This window comes from Silurus aristotelis (assembly GCF_946808225.1).
Source record: "Silurus aristotelis genome assembly, chromosome: 16".
Taxonomy (NCBI): domain Eukaryota; kingdom Metazoa; phylum Chordata; class Actinopteri; order Siluriformes; family Siluridae; genus Silurus; species Silurus aristotelis.
The window spans coordinates 22,497,559-22,518,680 of NC_139589.1; the positions used below are offsets into that span (position 1 = coordinate 22,497,559).

Here is a 21,122-nt window from a genome sequence, read left to right on the forward strand (position 1 = left end):
GAGAACTATACATAAAATCATGAGGAAAATGAGAGTGACAGAGAGAGATATAGATAGCGTGAAAGAGAGAGACAGACAGATAGACACAAAAAGATACACAGAGAGTGAGAGGGTAACAGAGAGAGAGAGAGAGAGAGAGAGAGAGAGACAAAGAGTGAGCGATACAAAGAGAGTAAAAAACAGTGAGACAGAAAGTAAATAAAAGTGAGACAGTACGACCGAAACTAAACAGACAGTAAATAAAGGTGAGACAGTGAGACATACATTTGATAAAGGTGAGACAGAGAGAGACAGACAGTAAATTGAAATGAAACAGAAAAACAAAAAGTAAATTAAGAGGAGACAGTGAGACAGTGTGACAGACAGTAGATTAAAAGGAGACAAGGACAAAGACAGTGTGACAGACAGTAAATTGAAATGAGACAAAGACAAAGACCGTGAGACAGACAGTAAATTGAAATGAGACAGAGACACAGTGAGACAGACAGTAAATTGAAATGAGACAGAGACACAGTGAGACAGACAGTAAATTAAAATGAGACAAAGACACAGACAGTAAGTAAAAGTGAGACAGAGAGACAGACAGTAAATTGAAATGAGACAGAGACACAGACAGTAAAACAGACAGTAAATTGAAATGAGACAGAGACACAGTGAGACAGACAGTAAATTGAAATGAGACAGAGACACAGTGAGACAGACAGTAAACTAAAACGAGACAAAGACACAGACAGTAAGTAAAAGTGAGACAGAGAGACAGACAGTAAATTGAAATGAGACAGAGACACAGACAGTAAAACAGACAGTAAATTGAAATGAGACAGAGACACAGTGAGACAGACAGTAAATTGAAATGAGACAGAGACACAGTGAGACAGACAGTAAATTGAAATGAGACAGAGACACAGTGAGACAGACAGTAAATTGAAATGAGACAAAGACACAGACAGTAAATAAAAGTGAGACAGAGAGACAGACAGTAAATTGAAATGAGACAGAGACACAGACAGTGAGACAGACAGTAAATTGAAATGAGACTGAGACACAGACAGTGAGACCGACAGTAAATTGAAATGAGACCGAAACACAGACAGTGAGACAGACAGTAAATTGAAATGAGACTGAGACACAGACAGTGAGACAGACAGTAAATTGAAATGAGACAGAGGGACAGATAGTAAATTCAAGAAAGACAGAAGGAGAGACAGCATGTTGCTACGAGTTCTGCAGCAGTAACAAGCCCAGAGACAGAGGATACATTTCACTACAGGGCGAATACTTAGGAGAAGAATCCTTTAACTACACGATGGCAATAAAACGTCCTCAAGCGCTTTATTTCTTTTACACCACAACGATTTACATTTATATCCATTAGAATGACACGCTGTACTTCTGCTCATAGTTTAACTCCAAACCGCAAAACTCTCTTTCAACGTACAGCTTTTCCTCGGGCTGTTACAAAGTGCTGACACGCCGTCTATTACATGATATTTACAGAAAGCTTGTTTTTTATATATATCTGTTTGTGTGGAGCGTCAGCCGTAAACATGTCTGAGTTCATTGTTGCCACAGAAAAAAAACAACGTATTAGAGCTGCTGTTGAAAATGAAATCTGACCAATCAGAATTTTGCACACAATCGTATATCAGTGAGATTATATTTTCTGGGACCCGTTTAGGCTGTGTTTTATTTGTGGCCTGTATGTGAGCGCAGGTTTGGTGGAATATGGAAACCAGATGAATGAGGTGTTAGGCCTGGCGCTGCAGAAGCAGGCTTATGATCTGTTCCTGGACGTTCTGGGGCAGACAGGATTCGGGCACGGCGTAACCCCGGGGATGGGGATGGCACCCACCTGAATGCCAGGCCTCACACATACAACAAGGCCATCCATCGCACTCGGCAAACACAGTGATTGCTGAGTCTCTTCTCTTACCGCTGGACGCACGCCAACACACACAACCAGCTAGGAGAACATTAAAGCTCGGCCTCGGCCAGGGTTTTTCCACACCGGTCATGAGGCCCTTTTTTTTTTTTTTTTTTTTTTCTGCAGTACTGTGATTTATGTGGGAGAGAAAGAAAGGAGATCCTCCTGTTACATGCTCCATCATGTCAGCGATATGAACGGTTTGCTTTTGTCTTACACAAACTAATATAAATAATATAAAATTGTGATGTCAGAAGTGCACAGGCGCTCGCGACAGTATACGATCATTAAAGGACATTCAAAATAGACTGCAAACGGGGAATAAATGAGGGATTTGGATAAAAAAAAATAATAATACGTTCGGCCACTCACGTGTTCCATACGGTGTATGGAGAACTAATATACAGCCATGTTGCCATGGATGATGAAATATCTATATTTTTGCAAGGTAAACAAAAAAAACATTGGCCACACACACACACACACACACACACACACACACACACACACACACACACACACACACACACACACACAGCTGTCCTGGTCTGACTGCACATATGGACTCGATGAACCGACTACTGCTGAACCGCTGATCAGTCTTTTGCAAGCTGTCACGAAAATTTCCTAACACGTACAAACCACTTTCCCCTGGCAGAGCCTCCACGTTTCACTCCACAACACCCCCCCATCCCACACACACACACACACACACACACACACACACACACACACACACACACACACACACACACACACCATAACAATCAAAAATCAAACCTACTATTAAGTACTTCTTTTCTATCTTCAATAAAATAGTAGTGTTTCTCACTACAGAGATCAGAATTTGATCGCAACTACGTCCGAAATCCATTCTTAAAAAAGTCAAAAAGCAAAGAAGACCTCCCAAACTGTTAAAAAAAAACTCACTCTGGCACCCGCCGGAGCAGAGTAAACACCCCCAAGGTCGTCGTGTGACACGCTGCAGGAGGGACAGTTTCCCTTTTCAGACTGATCTGACACTAAACACCGGCTGATGTGGCCTAAATCAGCTTTATCGAGAAGTGGGAGTGGGGGGGGGTAAAAAGTGAGTACACACTGTAATCAATTATACCCTGAGAGCAGGGGATCGTCTCAGACGCTGAGCGATAGCCGGCTGGGGGATTGCGAAGGGCCATGGAGAGTTTAATCACCCATAACCTCAATTACAGAGCTACACTCAGACTCATAAAGCAGCAAAACAAGATCAAGTCCTGCTCCGAATTCCAGTAAAGCCTCCGCACAAACACACACACACACACACACACACACACACACACACACACACACACACACACACACACACACACACACACAAGAGCCAGGAGAAAGCAGTTAGGAAAAGACAGATTTCACACTGGCATGCACTGTAAAACTAGCAACACCTTCATTTATGAAATTTGACACATTCAGGAAAAAGAAACGTAATATCTTTTACACTATTTCAGCAAACGACAGAATGACATTTCTTTCACACCTCAGTAATGACACGATTCTTTATCACGGGCTACAACAGGAGCAACCTTTAGTCCAAGATCAATAGGATTGCGCAGTAGCCCGTGCTGGAACGCAAGATTTGAAATATTACAACGAAATGTATAAAAAAAAAGAAAGAAAGAGACGTACTTTTTATCCACTTATAATTACTCCTGTCTGACCTACGTTATAGAAGCTTTAAGAACATTCGATCAAACCCACAAAGTCCCCTGTAAAGACAATGGAGACTCCTTTAATAGATTCTTTGTAAATGTCTTCTTGCACCAAATGTTCATATTTCCATATTATATACGTTTGTTATCTCTTAACAGTAGATCATTTTTTTAACTCCAGAGATGATAATGTGTACAAACAACACTTTCTGACCAATCACCATCAAGAATTCCAGTGTATAAACAAAGTCGTAAAGGTACCGAATTTGTACAAAACTTTAAAAGAAATTAGACATTATTGGACAAGTATCAGCATTTATACTTTCTGTACAAAAACTGTAGGCGTGATGCCGAGTTGAGCTTTATATTATTTTTATTAAAAAAATTTTAACTTTCTGACCAATCAGAATTGACCATTCCGATGTATAAACGGAAAGGTAAAGGTTGTAGTTACCGAATTTGTACATAATCACATGCATTTTACTTGGATAATTATTAGTTTATGTACTTTTGAACCGTAGGCCACGCCCCCCTTCCTGAGTGTGATGCTGAGTTGAGCTTTATTTTATTTATTTATTTAATTTTTACACTTTCTGACCAATCAGAATAGACCATTCCGGTGTATAAACGAAGAGGTAAAGGTTATAGTAACCGAATTTGTACAAAATCACATGCATTTGTTCTTGGATAATTATCAGTATATGTACTTTTGAACTGTAGGCCACGCCCCCCTTCCTGAGTGTGATGCTGAGTTGAGCTTTATTTTATTTATTTATTTATTTATTTATATATATTTTTTTGACACTTTCTGACTATTCAGAATCGACCATTCCGATGTATAAACGAAGCGGTAAAGGTTATAGTTACTGAATTTGTACAAAATCACTGGCTTTTTTCTTGCATAAGCATCAGTATATGTACTTTTGAACTGTAGGCCACGCCCCCTGCCTGAGTGTGATGCTGAGTGAGTTGAGCTGAAGCTAATTATGTGCTAACTCTATTAGTGACTCAGATGCTACGCAATGGGAGTTATTTTGAGCTCTGTCACGTTTTTTAAAAAGTTATTTTTTTTTATGCTATTTTTTAGATATCAGTGTGTGTGCTCAACACGTGAGAGCTCCCGGTGCACGAGCGAATTTCGATCACTCAGCATTTCAAGCCTTAAACACCCACAAGCAAGCAGGCTTTCCTCGATATCGAACACACCCCGTTTCGACATCACAGAAATATCTGGCGCAGTCTCAGGCGCTGATCTTAGCAGGGATTACTCCTCCGGTCTTTATCAGTGCGTTCCCACACGCTCGAGAAACATCCGGAGTCGTCCTCCCATCCTTCCCACCTCATCCCTCCTCTCTGAAATACGACATGTGCACTGAAAATTAAGTGAGAAAAAAAAAAAACAGACGAGACAGAGGTCACGGGTCACGACCTCCATCTGACCCTGAGCTTCTGCTTCACTGGAAAACATTTCAGTCACCACCTGATCCAGCTTGCTGATTACACACAGCGCTAAAGCTCCTCTAATGAGTCAAAGGCATACTGTACACACATTTACACACACATATGCTGTGAATCACATGCTCTCCTCACACGCCTACACACTTGGCCATATTTCCTCAGACTCCTTTCACACACACACACACACACACACACACACACACACACACACACACACACACACACACACACACACACCCTTTTTATTCAAACAAAAATCAGTGATACTTAATATGATGGATTGCCTGCCAGGAAAAAAATGAAAAAAGAATAACATCTTACTCTCCAAGAGCCAGTCACGCTACCTGTAGCTTTACAAATCATTTTTAATTGACATTACGACGGATTTTTAGGACAAATTGATTCGCGGAATAGGAAACAAATGTGGCATCGTAAAAAAAAAAAAAAAGTCGGAATTGGGCCGCTGTGGGATTTTAAGAACATTCTTAGGAGAACGTAATTTTGGCTGAAGCGCTACATTTCATGGTATGTGAACTTTTTGGACTGCTTTTATCTGCCCTTTCCAACGTACACAAACGAGCTCACGGAGCCGTAAGATTGGCTCATTTTTCTGATTGACAGGAGTGTACGTAATCATTTTTCTCTACAAGCACACCGTCTTAATGTCATCAAACTTGCTACAGATCCCTCTAGATGAGCCGTTATTCTGGAAACGATGACGTATCACAACAAGCGCGTTCTTTTACATAACGTCACCGCCCACTTTCTTTTTATAATATGAATGATCTTTATCGAAACTGCGTGATTTCCAAAATAAATAAGAGTAATGGGTTGCCAGATGTTTACAAGAGCATTGCATAATAAGAGGGATGATGACATGATAAAATGACATCATAACTGACACTAATTATTCTGTTCAAAAGTTAAAGCCCCCAACCAACACTTCCTCGTATCATGCTGGAGTTTTGAGCGACAGTGTATGTTAAATGTGCAACTTTTGTAATCACGTGAGAGCGTGTGAGTCCCTCGAGTTGTCCTACGAGTCCTAAGAGTCCTTAAACGTGCAGAAGATGCTGGTTATCCTAGTATCAAGGTTACTATTTGCATCTGTCTGTCTGTCTATCTGTCTGCCTGTCTGTCTGCCTGTCTGTCTGCCTGTCTGAGTGTCTGTCTGCCTGTCTGTCTGTCTGTCTGTCTGTCTGTCTGTCTGTCTGTCTGTCTGTCTGTCTAACAAAACATAATTCAGTATTACGAATCGAGTGTGTGTAAACTTGTGTAAATAGTGTTATTACAGCTTGCGTCTTGTGGAAAATTTTTGAAAGGATAAATAAAAAAAAAAATATATATATATTTTGTATTAATGTGTAACAATGTGCAGATTTTGCGAGGTGAATGAAAACCAAAATCCTGCTCTGCATTAGCATATATGACGCACTCGGCACTAAACGTAAACCCATTGCCTTTTCCTGATGCGTTGAGAAGTCATGTCACAAAAAAGAAGTCGCAATGTAGAACATTAGAAACGTCACAGCTTAATCGGAGTCCTGACCTCCGCCACGTCCGACGTCCTCGCTCATAAATAGCAGCGTCGAGGGAAGTGAAAACCCGCCTCCCGTGTCTCTGTTGAGCTCCGAGTGCAAAGCGTCAAACGTTTGAGCAATAACGCGAGATAAACGAGAATCAGTCACGAAAGCAAAGGTCAGCGCTAATCTGCGCTTAACAAAAAAAAAAAATCATGCAGATCAAAAGGCTGCAGGAGCCAGGCGCTCGAGACAATGATGAGGCTTGAAAGGGAAATGTAATCTACAGGCCTCTGTGCGGTTCACACCGCACGCCTTTATCGGAGCGATCGCTCTTGACCTCGGCGTGGAATTGAAAACGTTAACTCTCTCTCACTGTCTTTCTCTGTCAATGTGTGATGAGACTTCACGATTAAGTGGCGAGCAGAAGGAGAGAGACGGATGAACGATGATGAAAGAAGGAGGCGGATTTACAGTAATGCAGGGGGGGGAAATGCAAGGACGGCTGTGTAAAGTGTATTCGCCCTTCAGGCATAGACACACGCAGTGTTTGCAGAAGTCAGTGGGTTTCTGTAATGCACTTATTCTTACTCATGTATTCTTCCTCATGCTTATAAGTATTTTCGAAACTAAGAACCTGCACCCTAAGTTAACACTTTAGTGTGTGTGTGTGTGTGTGTGTGTGTGTGTGTGTGTGTGTGTGTGTGTGTGTGTGTGCACGTTTGTAAATGCCTCGGCAAACGGCTGTGGGAAAAGCAATAAACCGTGTGATTTTACGTGAAAGTACTTTGGGCAAGAAACGGAAACTGGCAAACATAATTCTGTCTAGCACAAGTTACCATTTCTGTATAACAGCATGCCAGTGAGATTTCTATTCCTTTGTGGTCATGTAGAAATATATTCATAATTATATAAATATATATAAAAGAATTGACGGCTAGGCCGATCCTTGGAGTTTGTGCGAGTGTGTTTTTCATGTACGTGGGAACATTTCCTTCGAATTCTCAACCTTTCCTTTCTCCCTGTGCGCAAACAGGAAGTGGGAAGCCCCTTTCTTCCTGAAGTGAGACGCAGCGGGATGCAAACTCCAGGAGTGAGGATTACAAGCAAACATGGAGCTGTTGAAACAAATACACAGTCATCCTACAGGAATTCCACATGATCGTTCCCTCTCGCACTTTCTCGCTCATATACAGTACGCTAGACGGGAAAGTGGAATTCACAATAGTGCGATTCCCACCGTTCACGTCTATAAGGAGGATATTATTTACTAGCAGTTGATACGAACACTTCGTATTTCATCGGCCTGTTCCTTCTGTTTTTAAACAAACGGGAAAATCACCAACACAAGTGAATGGAGTGTGAATATGTTCTGTGCGCTCTCAAGCTAAACCTCTATGATACAAATCTCTGCTTCCTTTAGAGAAAATGAGCGAAGAAACCCTTAGAGAGTCCATCCAGATCACTGCATGTCTGATAGCAGTTCCGGGTTTAAAATCAAGACATTATCATTGCCATAATTGTGTTTATGCTGCGCGTTAGCAAAGATTTGATGTGTGATATCTAACCTGTGTGAAATGTGAGCTTTGGACTTGCACCAGCACATCGTCAACAGGAAAAGAAGAGTCTGAAAGACAGAATTAGCGACGAGTGTATACTCCAGAAACAACAGGGAACATAAAACCCATGAGAGCTTACAGGAAAAGGTAGCTTTCTGCGGCACTATAGCGCGACGACTTACAGATATGAACAAATGTTCGAGATTAGAGGTGGACAAAAAATATTTTTTCCTATGAAGGGCCAAAAAACAAACAAGTTTGAGGGTTATAAGTAAATGTTGCATTATTCCAAAAGGTATTACAGTAAAACCCTGTTGTATGAGCAACTAATAGTACGAGCAAACAGAGATACGAGCGAAGTTTTAGCCTATTTCACAAGCAAATTTCGCAAGCATGAGCAAACCCATGCTGAGGGTCGCATCAGTCGCTTAGTTGATGACGTATCGCTCGGTCGCTCTCGTTGTTCAGTGCAGCAAAAAAAAAATTTTTTTGCGCTATATTTTTATTTCACTAGAAATCTTGAAAAATGTCTCCCAAGAAAATCAGTGATGGTGCTGTGAAAACGAAAGTAAATCAAATTACCATTGAAACCAAGAAGGTTACGAGCATGTTGTGCGTCTTACACTCTCAATCAACCACTACCACATGGGTAAGTGTTCAATTATGTTTAAATTACGGTCATTTGCGATGTATTTGTTTGTTAAAATTGGCTAAAAATACTTTTGAAGTGCAGAAATAAGCGATCGAATGAGGTCTCGGAACGGATTAAATCGCTTTTACATTCATTCCTATTGTATAAATTAGTTCGAACGTACGAGCAAATGGACCTACGAGCAATTTTCAAGAACGAATTATGCTCGTCCAACGGGGTTCCACTGTACATTAAAAATGAAAGCCAAAATTGCTCTTATTTACGATTTCATAATATATAGAAATAAAGAAATAGAAAACATGACAATGTAATCTGTGTAAACTAATGCAGATTTCTAATTCAGTGATGCTTCTAGAACAGTGAAAACACAAAAACAATTCAATTTCTAGTTCAATAGAGTTCAATGTTTAAAACAGCTATTTAAGCAATAAGCAAAACAACCATATGCTTGTAATATTAGTGACCTCTAACAAGAGACAAGAAGCTGCTCCATATTTCTTTTCCCAATTTAACCAGATCGACTATACAATTTAATTTGCAATATACATTTTTTTCTGAATATAAAACAAAAAGTATAAATTAAAAAAAAAAAAATTTCTTCCCTTTTTTATTTCCCACTTTTCATACAAAACTTTATATATCAGTGAATAACACTGATTATCTCTTCATCATGACACCTGTTAGTGGGTGGGATTTATTTATTAGATAGCAAGTGAACTTCTTGTTTTCAAAGTTGACGTGTTAGAAGCAGGGAAAAAGGGCAAGCGTGAAGATTTCCTACGGGCGTTAATTCGGGCGTCTCTGCTCTGATTATACAGATACGATGTGAAGCCTTGGTGTTTCAGATTTCCTGATGGAAACACTTGATTATCTCAAGAGTGCCTCTTCTTTTCCATCAAAGATCCTGGTTTGGAAAGAAGTCAATTACGGCTTAACTCAGACCTCAAGCTGAAGACAGCGAGCAAGTTTTTGTCTTGCTGAAGCGTTAAAAAACTGAAAATGTGAGGTAATAGTTGTTTCAGATTCACACTTTGATTACGCGGTCTGTGTCTATGTGTTTGGGGGTGTGTAACACATTTATATGTCATGTATCAGAGCAGATTGTGCAGAAGAGCAGCTGGATCACGGCTGCTGATCACGATGGGTGTTGGATTCCACCATCTTTAAGCTTCTGCTTTTGAATAATTATCGAAAGCTCAACGTAAAAAAAGCGATAGCGTATGAGAGTGGTGGTGTCAGATGAAGCGTTGCTATAAAAAGATACGGCCTCGTGCTGTTGTATAAGAACATAGTGGACGCACACATGTCCGGAGCGGATCACAATACGGCGGGACAGATGGCTTCGGAGGCGTTAAATATACAGCGTTACCGTCCTGGGTTACAGGCAGCTGCTGCGTCTGAGAAGAAGAAAAAAAACCCGATGCATCCAGGAGCTGCAGTTGAAACTGCACAAAGCGTTCTGGAGAATATTCAAAAGCAAAGGCCTGCTGCTCATCTTGTATACAGCATGAGACGACCGAGCAATTTTACACATTCCAAAGTGATGCGTCCTGTTGTGTTACTTTAGTTCTGACTGCTACAATGCTCTAAAACTAGAGACTTCTTCAAAAAAAAGCAAAAAACAAAAAAACTACACCCTAATTATAATTTATAGAGGAGTGTCAGTGATTTAAGTCTTGCTACTCTTATATACAGTTCAAGTTTCCAGTCAGATGCAATGAATCAAAACCTTGTGACCAATCAAATTCGAGAAATTCAACAACCCCGTGCTATAAAGTTGCCTAAATGACGGTTCACTAATAGAGACATCATCGACACATTGGCAGCCGTGGAAGGTGAGAAGTCTCCGAGAGAGGAAAACTCGGTCTCAGAAGGGCTTCGAATTAAAGCTCTGGCGAGGCAGCTGTTATCTGAGGAACTGCACCATATGGCATATTTTATAGACTCAGAAATCAAGAACATTTCCAGAAATAGAGCTCAAAGTGAAGCCCATATCGTAATAATAGGGATTTTGTTTTATAGCGCACTTTTCTCACACTCGTGATAGTGGGAAAATGATTAAACAATACGTCCAGGCAAACCGGTGTGCATATGATCGAGGCTTTACAAAGAATGCACGTTTTAAAAAAGGAGAACAGTCGTTTAGAGCTGTGATATGGCTTTGACACGTCCCTCATGTTGTCAAGTTCTCAAAGGTCAAATTATCAAAAAAAAAGTTTGTTCGGTTTGGAACAAAAAGGAAACGAGTGGATTGGGAGTCATTACATATTTGTGAGTTGAGCTAGATGATGTGACTCACTGACAAAAGACAGGCAATTTCCATCACTAGTGCAGAATTATGCAGTGTAAGTCAAAAGCAAACTTACTGTCCAGTGTGTTATTTTGCTTTAAAATGTAAATGTTTACACCCTAACTTTTTTCGAGAAGATCTATATTTCTGATTATTTCGAAAAGCCAGCACCAAACACAGGCCACAACATGTCAGAAAGTCCTTTCGCTGTTTCCCACAGTCCTGTTCCTTCATTGTAACCTGCTTGGATTCATGTACACTTCATTAAATGGCCATGTCAGTCACTTGTCTCGATATCTGTAGCAACACAAGAACAAGCTGCCATTGTGGTATTTGTTTTTACCCAATCAAACGCACCCTGCCCCACTTTTTCGACACGTAGCATCTGCCTGTGTTATTTTGCTTGAGCGGTATGTGTTGCTAATGGACTGTTTTCTTTTTTCGCAAGAGTTCATTTGAAAGTGGACCAAATGTTGGCAAGAAGACAAGAGGAAAAGTTTGGATGCAAAAAAAAAACAAGAATTTAAAAACAATAATTATCCTATATATGAACAAGCAGAACTTAAGGTTTTGGATTTTTCTTGCTTTTTCTCTTTCAGTAACAGTTACATCAACTACATTCTTATTATGGTGCCCAATGACATAATTGTCAACGAAACGCAACGCTTAGCTGGGAACAAAAAAATTAAGTTGAAAACCTTTCAAAAACTCAGTTAAAGATCTGTACGGTCAAACTGCTTTTGTGCAGTACAAAACAATCTCAAATTTGGTATGTTGACTGCACTGACTTGTAGCCAGTGGAAAAAGCAGAGTTCCAGAAAGGTGCCAAAATTTCCGGTACATTTACAACTTGACATTTTTCTCCCTGCAGTGTTCCACCAAACAGCGGCAGACCTAAATAAGAAATTTCCATTCGTTTCCTAGCAGTAAACAACCCCTATACAAACCCTCAACCCATAAAGGAAAGCTGTACTTGTGAGCACTTAACCCTTTACATCCCAGCATGCCTTGCTCCATATTAACAACCTACAGAAGTCTGATTGCAAGGTTATGTGTCAAGCTTCGGGCATGTTTTTCCTGTTTCAAGCACGTTTCTGATGCAGTCACGGTCCCGACGTGGGGCAGCAGGTGCTCTGGCGCTGACCTTCCGTCTCATGAGATCGGCTTTGGTGGCATCTGGATCAAATGCTCGCTCTGCCTGTGCCTCTCCTTCCTCTCTCCGCGCATAATTCCAAGCATGTCAGCCTGCTTCAATGTCAAAATAGACCCTCTCTCTTCTTCCTGAACTTTCCTTTATGTGCCAAGACTGGACACCACATGCACCATGTACACTCCCCCGAGTCTCGAAAAGGTCACCTGAGCTTTTTGAGCATGCTGCTGTCTTTCACACTCTCCACCTAATGAAAAGATGCTGATTATAGCCACGATTCACTGGTTGGCTCTTGTTTGTGGATTTTTTGCAGAAATCATTGTAGACAGAAATCCGGAGTATTCCTGTATTGGGTTTCAGACACTCTGGAGTGACTCAGAAGCTATCAAATATGTTTCCAAGCAACTCTGGATGCAGCACAGGAAGAAAGCAAGGATTTACTGCATAATTTCTCGAATATAAAAAAAATTTATGACTGAAATGCTTTCATGGCCAGAAATGTAAAAGATCTTAAAAGTATTATGGGCTCATTAATTCTTGACCACCATCAATCAGTCAGAATGGGTGCAATGCCCACAAAGCTAATAAACTAATAAAACTAATATAGAATAAAGACTTTATTTGTAATGTGCAAACATCATGGGGTTTGTTCCCCAGCACACTCATATTTAGAAACTCTATACTGCTGATTTTGCATAGATTACCCTGAGAGACCCTAAAACCACACCTGAGACAAATAAAAGTAGTATTTTAGTGCCGACTTCTCTGGAAGTAAGCACAATACTGGTTACTGTTTGTGGAATAAAGTCTGTGAATGTAATTTGTCCCCAATATAGGTGCAAGAAAGATCAGTGGATGACTACAAAAACAGACTGAATCCATGGAGTTGGTAGAGTCAACATGAATCAACTTCTTCTTCTTCTTCTTTCGGCTTCTCCCATTAGGGGTCGCCACAGCGGATCATCCGTCTCCAAACCCCTCTGTCCTCTACATCTGTCCTCTTTCAAACCAACTACCTGCATGTCTTCCCTCACCACATCCATAAACCTCCTTCTTGGTCTTCCCTTTTTTCCTCCTTCCCGGTGTCTCCATAATTAGCATTCTCCTACTGATATACCCCATGTCTCTCCTCTGCACATGTCCAAACCATCTTTATCACACCTCACTCACCTTGTCTCCAAAACGTCCTAGATGCGCCGTCCCTCTAATAAACTCGTTTCTAATCCTGTCCATCGTCGTCACTTTTAACGAAAACCTCACAATCTTCAGCTCTGCTACCTCCATGTCCACATCCTGTCTTTTACCCTGTCTCCACCCTGTCTCTAAACCATACAACATCACAGGTCTCACCACAGTCCTATAAACTTTCCCTTCCACTCTCGCGGATACCCTTCTATCTCAAGTCAACCTGAATCAACTGATTCTTTGAAAAAAGATATAAAGAGAAAAAGACAGACAGACAGAAACTCAAAGAGCGGGAAAGACAGCAGGCGAGCTTGAGAAAGCTAGCTCCTGGCTCCTATGCCAGGGGCTCATACTGCAGAAGCAGGGACGGTACAGAAAGCCTCCCGCTTGGCCGACAAGCCATGGCAATCAGTAGCATTTCTCTGTGATGGTGGCACGCTGTGGCTAGATTAAAAGCTCAGTGAGTTATCAAAGGCTTAGACTCACTGAATTCCCTTGACCAAGCCACCAAGGATTGCTGCTGTCACTCGCTGCCAAAGGAAGCACTCACATTTCTCTTACATTGGCTTTTTTCATGCTTGGCCCCCATCTTTCTCTTTGGCAAATGTTAGACAATCACAGTAAGTTTTTGGAAGAGAAGTGAGGATGGGGCGACCTGACATGAGCACATTGACCTGCCCAGTATAGATACACACACACCATTGCAAACTATAGCATTAAGAGCGATTTTCATGGCCTTCTCCACACAGGCGTATCTGACCGAACAAAAGGTTGTGCGTTATGAACTGAACATGTTTTAACAGTCTGACCTAATGTTCTGGTCAGCATACTTTTTCTACCCACTCTTGTTCCAGTTGTTGGGGTGAATCACAGCCAAATTACCTAATGCATTAAACCCTGACCTCGAAAAGAAAGCACACAGAATTATGTTCACTTGAATTAATGCTCAGGGCAACACAGTAAATATACATCAATTTCTATCCATTTTGTGGTATTGAAAAGCTATAAATAATAGCATGGGGCAACAAACGTCCATCAATGAACAACTATGATGAATGGACATTTGGTGTCATCCATATAAGAATAGGTTCCCTTTTGGGTCTGGTTCCTCTCAAGATTTTTTCCTCAGAAAGTGTTTCCTTGCCACAGTCACCACCGGGTCACTCATTAGGGAACACTTTTAGGAACTCGTTTATGGTGGTAAGATTTATATTCGAAATTTATTAACTTCTGTAAAAGCTGCTTTGTGAGAATTTTTGTGAGAACAAAACAATACAGCTTACCAAGAAAAGTACTTTTTCCATTTTTTAAAAGTGTGTAACAACTTAAAGGACATGTCACTCACTCTCATTTTTCTTTCTTATAGTTAAAAATAATAATAATAAAATCAGATATAATTATAATAATCTCTTTTTTCTTCGTTACCTCAACTCGTATGTCATGAAGCCTAATAAATGTCACTAACAAAACGACCCAGAATTTGCTGTGCTAAGTATAAATGCATTAAACTAAATAAAAATACACAAACAAAAATAAAAATATATTATTTTTGGATTATTATTTTACAAAAATGAATGAAAAACGAGAATTGGAAACGTTAATCACCCGTTTCAAGAATGGACCTCAAAACATACAGTGGTTCAGGTGTTGGACTTCTGATCGAATGGTTATAATTTTAAATCTCAGCACCACTAAGTTTGGCCCCAAACAAGGTGCTAAACCCTCAAGTGCTCGGTTGTATAAATCAGTTGCATTGGATAAGGACATCTGCCAAATGCCGGAAACGTCCTGCCAAATTTTCCGACTTGGTTTTAAAAAGTAGCGTCAATAAATAAAAGTATTAAAATAGCCTCTGTGTGGGATGAAGATGATGATTAATCTGAAAGGGAGGAGAGGGCCAGGACCTGTAATCGTCTCTGAACACACGGCCAACAGGAAGCTGCAAGGGAGTACGTGTACAACAGCTAAGGCCAATTAAAATCGGAGGAGTGTGGAACATGTCAAAGCTAACAAGCTCTCTTCCCTTGACCCCTAACCTCTCTGAGACCCTGATCCAGAACTTGTACGGAGGCAACGGCCGCTGCTACAACTCCCCTCAGCTTTCGGCATCCCCTCCCCCGCCGTGACCACAAGATCTACAAACACACGCTTGGATCACATATGCTGGAGCTTAACCACATGCCGTTTTTTCCCCCCTTTTTACTGAAGGTCTATGGTTCAGCGTAAGTATTTAAACAAAAAGAGCAAAAATACCCTCGTGTCGACCACATTGCCTTGAAATTTATAGGCTACATTCAGGCGTGCTCTCTTGGAGCACTCAAGACGATAAATAAACAGCAAATTAATTGCCAGAATTTATGAAGCCACTACTTACTTGAAGGCAACGGGACCCATGAAGCACAAGCAAGACAATTACGCCAGTTATATATGTGGCAAAAAGGTTGGGTATTGGGTGTAACTCCTTCCAGAGTGATGTCAATAAAATGCGATTATTAAAAAAGCACACCTGGAGGATAGAAAAGGAGACTCAGACGCCGAGCCAGAGTGTGTCCATTACCTGCTCTAATGAAACAACAAAGGCCGAGCCAGCGAACGTTTGCTCCCCCCGCCCAATACCGAATAGGTCGCACAATTTAGCCTCTCCAAACATGGTCCATATGTGAGTTCAGAGCTGGCAATCAGAACCCATTATGGAGCAGGCGGCTGAGTTCATCAGGAAAAAATTAGCCTGCTGTTCGCCCCGGCTCTCCTATTGGCCGCTCGCGAGGAGCTCTGGGTTTGAGGGCACCCCAGACATTCCTGTGGATAATCTTTTCCATTCCTCCGCTCAGTGTGCCGAGAAGAAGCCCAAATCTTCAGGACAAGGCCTGCATTGTGAGGTGATTTAAAAAAAAAAAAATTTACCTCATACAACAGAAGCAAAATAAATTGCTATTTCGTTCCTTCCTACACTTCACGTCAAACCAAAACTTTAGACACATAAAAAAACAAAACAAATCGATCTGGTGAGACTGGAGCATGAGGATCCTGCGTTTCTCACGCTCGCTTTCCAGTGAAGGGCTTTGCTTTTACGGAAACCCAAAACAATATAAAACCGCAAGGAATCTTGAGCGCCGCCACATCAGTGAGTGCAGAAAAGTTCAGGAGGATCAGCTACGGATCAGATGCTCGCTCACACACACACACACTCCGTTTGGCCTTCTCCAGGCCTCGGCGTAAGATTTACAGCCACACGTTTCCTAATTAGAAACGTTGCCATTACCATTTTCTATAAACGTGAGACTCCGGCTAGGCTCACTTTGGCTTTTCCAGCGCCACCAGTTCAGATCCGCCTCCGGCAAACCGCACCGCACCGCACCGCACCGTACCATGCATCCTTTTTTAAAGACTGCCTTTCTGTTCGCCTTTAATGTGGGATACACGGAGTACATAATAAAAAGGCAGGACTAATTTTCGTCTGTGCTCGCCGGCTCTCCGCGAGCGCTCCGTGGAATCCGAGCGCTAAACAATACCGTCTAACAGCGATACCAGAATCACCACCGGAGTGTAAATGGCTTCGGATATTTCAGCAAAGTCAAACAAGCCTTCAAACAAAGCTGTAAAAAAAAACCTTGCTGCTCTTTCAACGAGCTCAATAAAGCATGCTGGCTGACTGTAACTGCTCTGGAGACACACACACACACACACACACACACACACACACACTCTCACACACACACACACACACACACACACACACACACACACACACACACACACACACACACACATAAACACCGCCCCCATTAAGGCCTATGACAGTAAAAATGTAGCTAATTAATCACACGGTTGTCTGACAGCTCCACAAAGAAATGTGAGAATGTGTGCCTCTGAGACATTGTTCAAACATGTCCACCATGCAGGTATTTTATAAAAAAATTCTTTCTTGCAAATTTTTTAAAGCTACAGACTTCTACGTAAAAAAAATAAAGACTTTTTACCCAAAGACTGACATGTCTGGTTGCGTTCTTGCGAAGAAGCCACAATTACTCTATGACTGGTTTACAGGAAAAAGCATGTCAGACACCGAAACCCCATCAGCGCAAATTACACGTTACTTCAAACATTTAGCGAAAGTTCACCACCAGTTAGATTTCCACCTTCCCTATAATCAAGTGCTTGCCCACTCCGTCATTAACACTGCGTTAAATTCTAGGACGAGTTGTTTTGATGCTATTTCATGTAGCTTGCTAGACTACACAATATACACAAAAAAAGAATTAACAAGAAATAAAAATCAAAAATTTCACACATTTTTTTCAACATTGTAAGTATCTGACAAGAAAATGAAAAAATACATAAAATGTATGAACCATTAGGTTGTTAGGTTAAATTTTTCGGCAATTTACTATTTTATTAATTTTAAATTTAATGGTATCTGTAAAAGACTCTTGCGGAAAGTCCTCAAAACCAATTCCTGTTATCATTTGCAATATAGCACCTATAAAGATACTGTATATAAACACAAATTTGTGGTCACCTGACTATAACATTAGTACAGGTATGTGCTTATGGTTGAAAATCCAATTCCACATTAATCCCCATTTGCTGTTATAATAACCTTCAATCTTCTAAATGATGTTCCACTAGATTTTGAGGTGTGCTTGTGGAGATTTGTGATCATTCAGCCACAAGTCAGGTACTGATGTAGGTGAGTTGAGAAGGCCTGGGATGCTAAGGTGTTCAATAGGGTTCAACAGCACTATAGCACGAGATCTTCTACTTCAACCTAAAGCATATCTTCATTAGGATGGCTCTGTTCACAGGGGCACGGTCATGCTGGAACAGGTTCGGTTCTCCTACTTAAGGTGAAGGAACTATTTAATCCAATCTAAAAGACATCCAATGCAATTGTTTGCCTCCAAAAGAAGCACATATGGCTGGAAAAGTCAGGTGTCCCAATACCTTTGTCCATATAATGTATGTTGTTTCCTCATTATAATTTTTTTTAGCTTAAAAAAATTGAACTTTCTCTCAAATATTTATGACCAATCAGTATTAAGAATTCAACAACGCTCAACAAACAATTTTCTGCTAAATCGAAACACAACACTGACTCATGCTTGGACTTAAAACTTTGAACTCTGACATTTATTACTAAAATGACACCATGCCTGGGGCAAGAAACCAATATATTACACTTTTATTATCATATAGCATTATTATGCTAGCATTACGTTAAATTTTACATTCTCCCATCTGTCCATTAATCCAATTTAACCTTGTTAAACTTTTTTATCTTTTAAACCTCAAAGAATTAAACTTTTTTTCCTCAAATGTTCTTTGACCAAGCTGTATTAGGAATTTAATAATGCTCATCAGTTTCCTAAACAGGTTTCTGCTAAATCAAGAACGCGCTAGCTCATGTTTTAGCTTATATCTTGTAGTAATTTTTTTTTCTTAAAAAAATTGAACTTTCTCTCAAATATTTATGACCAATCAGTATTAAGAATTCAACAACGCTCAACAAACAATTTTCTGCTAAATCGAAACACAACACTAACTCATGCTTGCACTTAAAACTTGTAGTAACATTGTACTCGGACATTTATTACTAAAATGACACCATGCCTGGAGGAAGGGAACAATATATTACACTTTTATGATCATATTCTATTATTATGCTACTTCCTGCTGAAGTTAAAACACACCGTCTGTTCAATTTTACATTCTCCCATCTGTCCATTTAAACCAATTCAACCAACTATAGTGCATTTTACAATTCCATAGTAAAACCCATGGCACCGGAACCGAAAGGTATGTGTGCGTTGCGCCGCGTCATTCTGCATTCATGCTCGTGTTGCTGTAACCCGCCGTTCTTAAGTCCAAGTGATGAAAAGTGAAAAAAGACTGATAATTGCTGCGTGAACAGCTAGCTATGGGACTAACTGTACTTTTTGCGTAATTCGCTCTGTACTTTGTTTCGACTAAACGCCGACGGGATACTCAGCGATGTGTACATGTGTGTGCTCTTGATTGAAGGCGCACAATAGGCCTCTTGAATTCGGCGGACGGACTACAGTACCGGCTTTGTGCGCTGGCGGCTGTTGAATGACGAGGCCATGTTACCTGTGGAGAGTCTGCGCTGATGGAGAGGACACATGCCGGTGAAACAGGAGCAGGATTCCCCCGAACGGCCTCTCTGAGGGGGCGGCGCCAGCGAGCACTGGGGTTTCAGGAACCCTGCAGAAACAGCAAAATTAAACAGTTACCGCAAATCTGGTTTATTATCAGAATAATAAAGTAGACAACCATCTCTGTGGAGGTCTTCACCTGTTTCCTATGCCCCCAGGAAGCTTTGCGTGAACTATGGGTGGGACTTCCGTTACGACGTAAACGATCGTTCGCTGCAGTGTCGCTAATATTGACTGCTATTGCTATAAGTCATTCAATGCTTCTTATAACCAAAATTTTACACCAGCGCCCCCAAGAAACAGGTGGAGTTGTAGCAAAGTAGCAACGGCAGGTTGAGGTAAAGTAGAGCAGTACCGATACAGCACTACAAATGTACTCGAGTAAAAGAACACTGTTTAAAATCTACTTAATAAAGAACAATTATTTGTAACACCACTGTTTATTACTTACTGAGACGTAGACAAATGAAAGCTTTTTAAGGGCCTTTGGGCATCGAGGTTAGAAGCGGAACAATTGTGCACACAGAGATGGCTGTGATAGAGAATCAGATGCTTGTCACAATAGAAGCACACAGGGACATTCCACACAGGAAATCAGACAGTCACCATACAGAACCGGAAAGTTGTTATAACAGACAAAGACAATCAGTTGTTCATCAGAAGAGAAACAGGTGCTTGTTCTAGTGAAACAGACAAAATGAGATGGCCATCATAACAGAATCAGACTGTCTAATAACAAAAAGGGAAGTGGTAGCTCAGTGCAGCCCCCAATCAGAATAGAGTCAAGTGGTCCTCATTACTGAATCAGACAGTCTCAACAAAATCAGATGGTCCTCATTACTAAATCAGATGGTCCCACTTTAAATTTAGACGGATTGAGACAGTCCTAAGAGAACTGAATCAATCAGATGGGCTTTATATCAGAATCAGACGGTCTTATAATAGAATCAGACAGAATCAGACAGTCACAAGAACAGAAACGCGAAATAAAACGTAACAAAATGAGAAGGATTTATTCTCTGTAACCTAAATGAACATTGTTTCAAAGTTTAAAGTGGAAGTCTTCGAATTATTAAATTGATTGCAGTAGAAAGGACAGTATGTATTTTTTCTAACTTGATCACAATACAGAGAAAAGCCTAATGAAGCCCTAACACTCTGCCTCGAGCTAAACAAACAGGCAGGCGAGCTCACACAATGACTCGCCTTTCAAACCCCAAATAAGATCTTGAAGAAAAGCACTGACCTCATGACTCCTCCTGCCTCTGTCTCTGCCCTTCAGTGGCAACGAGTGACCCATCTGACCCCTAACATTTTCAGCTCCATCCTATACCACATGACCCAAAGCCCTCAAGGCTGCAGATGCCCCAGGCTTGCCTCGATCCAGTGCCCCTTCCCAGGGCTCAACAAGTGTGTGGCACATGACTCTATGCTGGTGAAATGCCAAATGAGACAAGCACGCCTGCAGGGGTTAGGGAGGGATGCCAAGCTGTGCGTTTTGGAGGTCGCAGGTCATTCCGCAC

At 40.9% G+C, this 21,122-nt stretch overlaps 1 protein-coding gene across 1 annotated transcript in view; it reads right to left on the reverse strand.

The window, feature by feature from the left end:
* rxraa (retinoid X receptor, alpha a) overlaps positions 1–21,122 on the reverse strand; it is a 106,417-nt gene that overhangs the window by 55,641 nt on the left and 29,654 nt on the right. The window contains exon 2 of the mRNA XM_083564146.1: positions 19,535–19,648. Within this exon, the coding sequence (XP_083420272.1) occupies positions 19,535–19,648 (114 nt within the window). The remainder of the gene's footprint in view (positions 1–19,534; positions 19,649–21,122) is intronic.